The 10,819-nt window shown below is 43.8% G+C and overlaps 2 protein-coding genes across 2 annotated transcripts; both read left to right on the top strand.

The window, feature by feature from the left end:
* Window positions 1–230: 230 nt before the first annotated feature.
* Window positions 231–2,826, top strand: TRIREDRAFT_70875 (uncharacterized protein; the record flags this gene model as incomplete). Its single annotated transcript, XM_006969809.1, has 3 exons — window positions 231–1,398; window positions 1,507–2,114; window positions 2,182–2,826. 3 exons carry the CDS (start codon window positions 231–233, stop codon window positions 2,824–2,826), a joined length of 2,421 nt encoding a protein of 806 aa, XP_006969871.1.
* Window positions 2,827–6,216: 3,390 nt separating this feature from the next.
* On the top strand, window positions 6,217–7,827 carry TRIREDRAFT_112535 (uncharacterized protein; the record flags this gene model as incomplete). The annotated part of the gene is made up of 4 exons (XM_006969810.1): window positions 6,217–6,655; window positions 6,987–7,149; window positions 7,396–7,598; window positions 7,667–7,827. The coding sequence occupies 4 exons, from the start codon at window positions 6,217–6,219 to the stop codon at window positions 7,825–7,827; spliced, it is 966 nt and encodes a 321-aa protein (XP_006969872.1).
* Between the last annotated feature and the right edge of the window lie 2,992 nt (window positions 7,828–10,819).

The following is a 10,819-nucleotide window of genomic DNA, read 5'->3' on the forward strand; positions in this document are numbered from 1 at the left end:
TCGACTCGGCAGCTCCAGCTCTCTCCGCTCCTCACCTCATCATCCTGGGCCATCCACCCCTACGCGACACAGCTGCCGGCCTCTTCACCACCTGCGACTCACGGACCGCAAGGAAGCTGCGCCTCGAGAATACTTATTCCGCCATTCGCCAGCCGCCAGCCGCCAATTGCTCGCCTCCTGCGATTCCACCCTCGCTTGACCGCCAACCTAGAAGAGACCACCACCAAAACATGGCGACTGCGGCGTCGCCAACGCCAATGGCAGCCGGCCCTATCCGCAGGTCCTCGCAGCGACAGCAGGCCCTGCGCGAGCTGCCGTCACGAGCATTCCTGACCAGGAGCGAAAGCCATCATGCCTCCGCCATGCAAGCCCGGAGCAACGCAAAACAGTTCGACGACGACAGCTCCGAGGATGAGATTCCCGTGCCTATGAAGCTCAGCGCCCTCACCAAAGCGCTGCTCAACGATGGCGAGCCCGAGGCCGCCCAGGCCGCAGAGCGATCGACCTCACCACCACAGACGCGAAGGCGGACCAGCCAATTGAACACGACGACGCCTGCTGTGCCTGACCGAGAGAGGAGTCTGAGATCTTCCAGTAGACAGCGCGCTGAGGGCAAAACATCGAGGCCCTCGAGTCCCGTCAGGGAGCGTGGTGCGAGCCCCGTAACGAGGAAGCGGGTGGTGAGGCTCAGCAGCACTTCGCAGAGCCTGAGCCAGATCCAGCCTTCCAAGAGGCGCTCAAGCTCCTTTTCCCGATCAACACAGCGCCATCAGCAGAACAGCCGGCCGCCTAGCAGAGAAGACTTTGCCGACAAGAAGCCGGATCTACAGGCGGACATCAATACACCCGCGCACGGGAACCGCGTGGTGAGAATCTCAACAAACTCGTCGGGCAACCGCAGTAGAGTCGGGTCAACGGGCATGTCGTCGGGGCGGTCCTTTGATCGCTCTGTTGCCGACAGGTCTGCCATTGAGGTGGACGATTACGAGCCGGACAAGGTCCCGGAAACCGTTGCACGGAATGAAGCACCACTCGCTAGCTATGGCAGCATCTCGCGGTACAGCTCGGCCAGGGGCCGACTCGAGGAGAATGCCAACCTGCAGAGCTCGATGCGCGTCAAGCGCGTTGGCAAGATTCCGGGGACGTTCCTCAGCGGACCTGCTCGGCGTGGCAGGCGGAGGCAGAGCGAAGACGACGCCGAAGAAGAAGGGGAGATGGATCGATACGACGCCAACCGTGACCCAGAAAACCACCAAATGGGTGACACGCCAGAAATAGCCTACTACCCCGATGGAATCCGCGACTATAACTCGGGAAGTCCCGTCAGCGCCAGTGCTTCGGCTAGAGCACTTCATAGGAGACACCAGTCCAGCATGAGTTCCCAGCCCGAATCGGGGCGTCCCTCGCCGAGAGATACTGAGTTCGAGCCAGAAGCGCAGCGATACCAGCCTCAGGAAAGTGAGAGATACCAGCCAATAGAAAGAGAAAAGGAGGACGCACGAGGAGTGGAGGAGGAGGAAGAAGAAGAAATACCATATAGGAAATCCGTACTTCGGCCCCATGTGCCTTCATCACTCGATCAAGAAAACAACGGTCGTGCAGGCTACAAGCGCCAAAGGTCTTCCCTCGAAGGTCGGGTGGATAAGGTTCCGCAACGACCTCTGAGCGCTGACCCTGCTCCTGCGCCTGTCTTTGCCCGGCCGGCTTCACCCGAGCGCAGACCGTTGGCACCCGTGGCCAACAACACACCTAAGCGGGCTGCTCCGCCGCCTCCTCCCAAGATGTCGTCTGTCCTGGAGGCGGCCACGTCAGCCACGGGAGCCGCAGCTGCTGCCACCTCGACGAGGCAGCGGAGGAACGTGCTGCGGGTGAATGGAAAGACGTACACCAGGCTCGACTGCCTGGGCCGCGGCGGCAGCGCAAAGGTCTATCGCGTAACCGCCGAGAACGGCCAGATGTTTGCTCTGAAGCGCGTGGCCCTGGAGAACGCCGACGAGTTGACCATTCGGGGTTACAAGGGCGAGATTGACCTCCTTTCGAGGCTCGAGGGAGTTGATCGAGTGATTAATTTGTACGCCTACGAGATGAACACGGAGAAGCAGGTACTGAGTTTGGTAAGTACACTAGGACAAGCCGAGAGTTGACTGATGAGAGGTGTGCTAACCAAGTGGCAATCTTCAGGTTATGGAAATGGGAGAACGAGACCTGAATACGCTCTTGGCAAGCCGCCAGGGCCCCGAGACGTCCAGATTCGACTCGGTGTTTGTACGCTTCTACTGGAAAGAGATGCTAGAGTGCCTGCACGCCGTCCACCAGCACGACATTGTTCACTCCGACCTGAAGCCCGCCAACTTCGTCCTCGTCAAGGGCAGGCTCAAGCTCATCGATTTTGGCATCGCCAACGCCATCCAGACCGACGAGACCGTCAACGTTCACCGAGAGACGCAGGTGGGCACGCCAAACTACATGTCGCCCGAGTCCCTGCTAGACTCCAACAACCCGCGCGGCGGTCGAATCCCTGGCCGGCCCAAGCTTATGAAGCTGGGCAAGTCGAGCGACGTCTGGTCGCTGGGTTGCATTCTCTACCAGATGGTCTACGGCTTGCCGCCCTTTGGGCACATTGCGAACCAGATGGCGAGGTGCCAGGCCATCATCAACTGGGACCACCACATTGAGTTCCCCTCCCGCGGCATGGGCGGTGCTCCCGTGCCGCCTTCGCTCATCCGGACGCTGCGGCGGTGCCTGAACCGGGACCACCACATGCGGCCGACGTGCGAGGAGCTGCTTTCTTATAGCGATCCGTTTTTGTATCCAGTCGAGAGGTGACGGTTGAGAAGGCGGATAGAGATTCTGTTTTGCATAACGAGGCTAGACGAGCACTTTTTTCATAATACCCACAAATTTTACGACTTGACGATTCTGTTATTACCTGCTGCAGCTTTCAAAACCTCTTGCTGTGTGTATAGTAATATTGACTCTATGTTTATCCGCTTGGCATGATTGGCTTTGACATTCCTTACACAAGGTCAAAGGGTCCAATACTATCTTTACCTGATGGACTTTACCAACAGTGAGAGATACTATTCGTCCTTAACTTGGTCTATATTGCTGTATACTTTCAGCATGTGCTGATGTCACCGGTTTCTTTCTGTTCAATTCCAAGCCCAAACAACATCACGAGATACTTATCGTACACACTCACAAGCAAAGCAGCATGAGAGACCAGCTCCTAGATGATCATACCAGCGGAAAGACGAGGCACCCTTGGCAATTGGGACTTACTAGTACAAGGCCACAGTCTGAGGGAAAGTCGAGTGTCTAATTGACGTAGTATTAATCTCCGTACAGTGCAAACCAGCTGTGAGACAGTGACCGGAAAGATTTGCTCCCCCCAAAATATTATATTGGAGATGGGAATGAATCGATTCCCCGGTAGCTCCGATGCGCGGGACTCCACTTTCAACCACACTCATGTCTAACTACTCGTATTTTGCCCGTGGATTACCGTATTTGGACATTTCCCAGATTGAGTCTTCTGCCCGCTTCAGCATCGTGAGGGAATTGGTGGTCATTGCTTGACGAGTACTCGCAGCATTGATGAAAATCTAATGATCTGGGACGAGATCTGAGACGAAAAGGGTACAGGTCGTAGGGAGTCCCCAGTTTGATTTGAATGACGCTTTCAAAAAAGCTTCTCTTGGCCTCTGAGCTCTGGAATTCATGTTCTCAGGTCGCACTGCCCACTTCCATTCGACCCATGATTTGCGCCAAAACTCGAAAGCTTTGATCAAAATTCCTGATGGGATGAGCGCTTGCAAATCATTCAATCTGTTCGTCACACACACACATCTTCTGCTTCCACTAAAGCATCTGACACTCTTCAAGGCGGCCGGTCAAACATACACAATGTTAGACTGTTGCCAGTACGAGAAACGTCCACTTTCGCCCTCATGATATTCGCAAGGCCTGTCTCTTGAAAGCCACCATAGTTCAACATACAGCGGCTTTGCCAACGCTTATCTCGTCTTTCGGTTTATAATACGGTGCTTCAGCTCGTCATTTTTATTTTCCCAGTATATGCCAACAGTGGTCAGACAAGGCCGTCTCAAAAAAAGTCTCGGCGAGGAATACAAGCTCTACAGCCCAACAGAAGACAACATCTGCCCTCAATGCCGCCGCAACATTCACAAAACAGCAACTTCGCCCTCAACACGATACTTCACCCCCATAAGATGCTCTTCTCTTTCAATGGCGGCAGCGGCAGCTTCTTCAGGGGCTCTGTCTTTGACCACGGCCGGGCTAGTTCATCATCCTGCAGCATCGGGACCTTCACCGTCAACGATACCAAGCAAAAGCTATTGACTAAGACCGCTCAACGACGTGGTATGATGGCCAACGGGGCGAGGAGACTCCCTTCCAGGGCTGGCACTGGATTCCCTTCACGTTGAGAATGGAGTCCGTGTCTCGACGTAGATTTCCAACACCCAACAAGGCGGCCTCAAATCTTTTGCTACAGCCTGAGATACAGATAGTCAGCAGGAGCTGGTAAGCGTGAGCCCACATAATGGGCCTCGAGGTTCACGAGTCTCCTCGAGCACGAAGCGCGCCTGTTACGGATTGTCAGGGATGTCATTTCCACGGTCGAGTAGGGCTGCGTGTTCGAGACTGAGTCGTAGGACATGAAGAGCCGGAAGTAGGATGAAATCAGCCACTGGCTTTCGGCTGCTTTTTTCAGACTGCCTACTCCGGCCGTGGAAAGGGGAAAAGGTCCGCGGCTGGGTACTTGTCGAGCAGTAGCCGGCGTCTTCAGCACTTCCTGTGGCTTGGCTCGGCGCTTCTTCCGAGTCTTTCAGGTCAAAGTCTAGTGCTGGTTGACGGGAGAATTCACGGCGAATATCTCTGTTGGCTTTAAGCTTATTTTTTGGGTTGCTGCGCTTTACGCCAGCCGTAAAGTCAAAATGCTAAACGAGGCGTCATGTAACTCATCTTTCAGTTTGAGGCCATCATTCTCTGGAACACTTGTCTGATTTTGTTAGAGGCCGCGCGCGGTATCATACAAGAAGCCTCAGTCTTCCCAATGCCGTTTTCCATCTGTATAAATAGGCGTGGATTGCCCCCTTCCCCTGAGGAGGTCTCTTCACTCAAGTCGTCCACCAGAGCAACTCCCTGCCTCTTGTCCGTCGTCTCGTTCCACATCCTCAACCACTTTTGTCTTTTTTTATATCAAAATAAAAAACAAAATGAACTGTAAGCTCATTATTTCCCCCCTCACAAGAATCCCATCACGCCGCTAACGCTCCTCAAGACACACGACGGGACATTTTCCGTTTCAACAACGACAAGGCCTTCATCACCACCACGATGAAAAAGGCAGCGGCGACGCCGTCGTTTTCTGGCGAAAGCCTTTCTCTTCTTTACGAAGAGTTCGAGTTCCTCGCGGTGCCCGTCGACGACCAAAGAGTCGTCGAACCCGCAAACGAGGTGGTGTCCCTGCGTCTTCGAATCAAGGAAAAGATTCTGGAGATGCGTTACAGCTGGGGGAGATTTCGTCTTCGTCTGCGGAAGGGTCCGCGATATTTGGACAATTTGCACGTCAACTTCTGAGTCGCCCTCCCCTAACAGGGATCTTCTTAATACAATGCTTATTGGGCGCCTTCATACATGTGTTCTAGCTTTAGTGTGCATGGCAAGTTCAGATAATAGAAAGGGAACACTATATACGTCTTGTGTCATGGGCCCATGAAGTGATTAGATGTACGCCTAGGACACAGCCCGTGAATGCCTGACCAGAACCATCTGTAGTAGTTGTTATGAATTACTGCAGTACATGATAATACGAGGCACAGCCGGCCTGTCCTCCTCTCGTATGGATGTGGCGTAGATCTCGGTTCGATGTTTTCAAGCCCAAATCCCGCCATCTTGGCGACGACTTTGACAGCCACAACCTCAAAAAGCGCACCTTGATCTCAGTCCCAAATACGCATATAAAGGTGACTCCGATCACCGTCTAGTCTGCTTCTCATGTCCGTCCACCTACTCCAAGCCCTACACATTGGCACGTCGAGACTACCCGACTCAACTGGCTACGAGAAATTGGCGGTAAGCTCATGCCCCTTTGATATAGCATTGTGATCCCATACTGTGCCTCTAACATCCTGTTCGAGAAAAAGAAAAAAGAAAAGAACATACCAGAAAACACGTTTATGACGTTGGGCCATGGAAAAGAACACAAAGGCATCACGTCCTCCTCCATATGAAACAACCATTAGCGCGCCCAGGAAGGCCAAAGAAGACGCAGTGCCCTACGAGACACTTTCTATGCCTCAGCATATCATGGATAAGATCCTGGCAATGCACCCACATGCGGAAAGAGTGCGACTTATAAAGGAATACACCGTCAGGAAAGGCCAGATTATAGAAGCCAGAGAGGCGGCCTTGACTCAGCAAGATGGCGTGCTGGCGGATGCGATCAAGCGCGTAAAGAGCGACATCAATGATGTTAAAGAGACAATACATCGTGCCCTATGGGATATTGGGGCCAGAAGAAAGCATTTCGTAAGGGGTTTCATTGGGGCTACTTTCAAATACGGCGACATGAAGTCGGAAACGGCTGCGTTTCCAGAGCTGCTCGCTGCTGGCGAGGAGGAGGCACGTCGTAAGTGCCAAGTGGAATACCAAAAGATTGAGACTGAATTTCGGGATGCGGCGAAGCAGTTGGACAAGGACTACATGGCCTATGTGGAGGAACTATTGGCCAAGACAGAGGGGAGTGAAGCGTCAAAGTGATGGAGATTCGCCTTTTATCCTGCCCGGTTGTGCCCCCCTCCGCGCCATTGGCTTTTGGATTTGTTAGGAACATGTTTGTCTTATGGCGAATGCCTGAATTTCACCTTATTGAGTACATCGACGACATCCTCAGTACAGCGAAAAGGCACCTCAAAGTTCAACATCAGAGGAATACTAGCTACAAATGTAATGTTAGCCAGGCAAGCCCTTCATCTTCCAGTCCTCCATCCCGACGCTCAGTTATAAGAAAGCAAATTATTCCCTCTCGAACCATGAGAGCAGTTCGTCACACCATGATGCGGGATACAACGAGCATTTCACACCGCTCGGACAACTTTTTAATCACGTCTTGCAAACGCGCAGGTACGTAGATGAATCTCGGCATACCACCCCAAAAGCGCCGAGTGCAGATCTTACGAATTTCAGCAGGAGAATAGCAGATACCTATGTACGCAGTCAGAACAGTAGGAACGCCCAATGACCACAGAGAAGCCAGGATTTCAGGGGTCTCTTCAAGCAGGCATGGGACGTATATGTACATACTTTCTCCCTCCGCCACCTCTTCTTTTTACGCGTTGGATTATTGCCCTCTTGATTATGTCAATATAGAGATCACAGGCTCAAGTTTCGCGCGGAGCGAGTCTCAAGACCAGATGCTTTGACTTGTCTTCCCAGAGCGCGCAGGGACCTGCGACCTGATACTGTTCAGCGACTGAGTGCACTGTACAATTTGCACCTTTTACGGAGGATAGTCACAAAGCTTCGCCCACGACGTCATGCGAACCCGGAAAGCGTTGGGGCAAAGGATGCAGGTGAGATGTTAATCTCCGAGAGAAGAAAAGAAGAAGAAAAACATCTAGAAATAAAAAAGGGATGAAAGAAACCCCGAATTGTTCTATCCTCAAGGTCAAGAGCGACGCAGACAGGGAAGGAGCTAGTGCTGTGGGTGTGGTTTCACGCAAGTTGTTAAGCCGCAGCAAGGTCACACCAGACGATGACGCTTCTCTCTGCATTTTGCTTCGTCCATCGTCTAGTCCTTAACATCGTCCATAACCCTGGGTCTGAGTTAGAGTTACACCACCTTGTACGCGTTGCTGTCGGTTATAATTCCTGTTACTCCGCCTGGGCCGTTGTCTAGGCCCACTTCTCCCCTGCAGTCTGCCGCAGCCGCTCGTTGTGTCAAACACGCAAGCAAGAGCTTCAAGCATTAACAACAAAAGCATCACCTCGACGCCTCAACTTACCAAGACACTTGCTCCCGGTCCGCAAAGAAATATCCCAACTGGCAGGCGCTCGCAGAGCTCACCTAATACCTAATTTATTACAGCTGTAATTTAAGACAAACTGTTAAGCTAGAGGTAATTATTAGTAATAGGGTTAGTCTTAAGTTAGGGATTAGGATAAAGTCAGTTATAAGCGTACCTATATATAAGAAAATACTTAGCGGGTTAACTAATAGCCAGGCCACTAGGCCCCTGCCTCTTTTTATAAGAGAGGCAGGAATTTAATTTATATCTTATATTAATATATATTTAACTTTTTTATCTTTATAATACTATAACTTTATTAATTTAAGCCTAATTAATGCTAAATTTTAATATTATAATCTTTACTATTAATTCTTTATTATACTAAAATTAAATAAAGATTAAGTATCTTATATTATTACTATAGCCTGCGCTTATATAAAAGGCAGAATATTTACTTATATAATATATATAAATTTATATTTACTATATCTTTTTATAATTTATAAAATAGCAGTATACTTTAATATAATAAAAAGCCTTATTAAGAAATATATTAAATATTTAAAAGCTAGTATTATATTACTAAAGTCTTAAAAAAAAAAAGTTTACTTATAGCTTTAATAAGAGAAGAAAAGAAGGTAATTATAATATATATATAGTATATTAAAGGGAGTACTTTTACTTTTATAAAGGCCTGCCTTATTAATTAAGCTAACTTTTTTTACTATTATAAATTATTTAAATTAGTTAATAATCTCTTTAAGTATTAGATTTATAAATTTAAAAAATAATATTTTAAAATTTACTTTTAAAAAGCTAAGATTAAAAAAATATAATATACTAAAGCTAAGTTAAACCTTTTTAAAATTACTGCCTAATATATTAAACTTAAGAATATTATTACTATACTTTTAATTATAGTTATAAACTTTTAAAACTTTAATAAAACTTCTTTTTAGCTTAGCTAAATAAAGGGCCTGCTTTAACTTATATTAACTTAAAAGAAAATAAATATTTAGCTAATTATATTTTAATTAAGTAATAAAAAGTCCTTAACTTTTATTAATATTATTAGTATAGCTAAATAAGCTATTTTTTTATTTCTTATTCTTTTTATAAAAATTCTGCTTATATAATAAACTAGGTTCTTATAATTAGTAAGAATGCTATTTTTTAAAAGATAAACTATTTAAGTAAATGGCTTTAATAAGGGAGCTATTTAAGTTTATATTAGTAAAGAGTTAAGTTAGTGCTTAAGGTATATTTAATTATATAGCTAGTTAATATACTTTTATAATAAATATTTAAATTTTAATTTATTTATATTATAAATATTATAAAATAATAATAACTAGCTAACTAAACTATTTAAATAAATAATATAAATATAACTTATATATTTAATTATTTTAATATCCTTAATATACTTAATTATTAAGTTTATTAAGTTATTTTTAATATACTTAATAATTAATTTTATTAAGTAGCTTTTAATTAGCTAAATAGTTTAATATTTATTTAATACTGCTTATTAAGGGTGGCTTATTATTATAACTATAAGGCTAGGTTATAATATAATATCCTTTTTTTATTAATTTTATTTTTAAGACCTTATTTATATTATTAAAACCTATAGTTCTTTTACTTTTTTATAAGTGTTTTTTATTTATATATTCTTTTTTTTATATATTAACTAGAATAGTTAGCAGTAAGTATAAATATTTTAAGTTTTTTTAAGTACTTTAGCAGTATGCCTTAAAGCAGTTAATCTTACTTAAGCTATTAATTATAAAACCTTATTAATACTATAAAAAATATAATTATTAATATTTTATATTAAAAGCTAATTCTTTTTATTATTTAAGCTATATTTATTTTTAGCAGCCTAGCTATAAGGCTTTTAATTTATTTATATTTTAACTTTATTATATAGCTAATAAAAATACTAATTTTAATTTTAAGCTAAAGTAGGCTAAAAAAGCCTAGCTTAAAGTAAGTGTATATATTAAATATCTTTATATATAAAAAAAGAAATAGGCTAAAAAAATATAAAAGGCTATTACTTATAAAATTAATAATTTAAAAAAGTTAAAATATATAAAAAAGGCAGAGCATAAGGCAGTAGTAGCTACTTATTAAGTAAAAATATTTATACTTAACTTAATTAATTTTAATATTCTAGTTTCTTTTATTAACTTTATTAATTAAGATTAGTTTTTATTAAATCCCTTACTATTAACTTTTATAAGTTTAACTATTAATAAAACTTATTTATAAAGGTCTTTAAGTATTTAAAATTTTTAATAAGTTTTTATATATTATTAGTATTATTATAATTTTTCTATTTTATAAAGTATTTTAGCTATTAAGTATTTTTATTAAATTTAATTTAAAGTATTTATTTAACTTTATATTTAAGTTCTTTACTTTTTATTATAATTTTATTATAAATAATTTTATTTATATTTAAATTAACTACTGCTTTTTTAAATAGTAATATATAAAAAATTAGGTATATTAATTATTTTTATTATCTTTTTTATATTAAGAGATTAAGTTTATAATCAACTTCTTTAATTTACTTTAAAACCCTATAAGGTTTAAGTTTTTGAAAATTAAGCTTATTACTTAGCCTATTTATCTTAATATTTACTTATTTATTATTTTAAGTGCATTAAAGTAAGTAAATTATATTCTCTTTTTTAGAAAAATAGTCCCTCAATTCTTCTTGAACTTACACCACTAAACAACTCCTTATCATATATATTTTAGCTATAATATTC

This window comes from Trichoderma reesei (assembly GCF_000167675.1).
Source record: "Trichoderma reesei QM6a unplaced genomic scaffold TRIREscaffold_43, whole genome shotgun sequence".
Lineage (NCBI taxonomy): Eukaryota > Fungi > Ascomycota > Sordariomycetes > Hypocreales > Hypocreaceae > Trichoderma > Trichoderma reesei.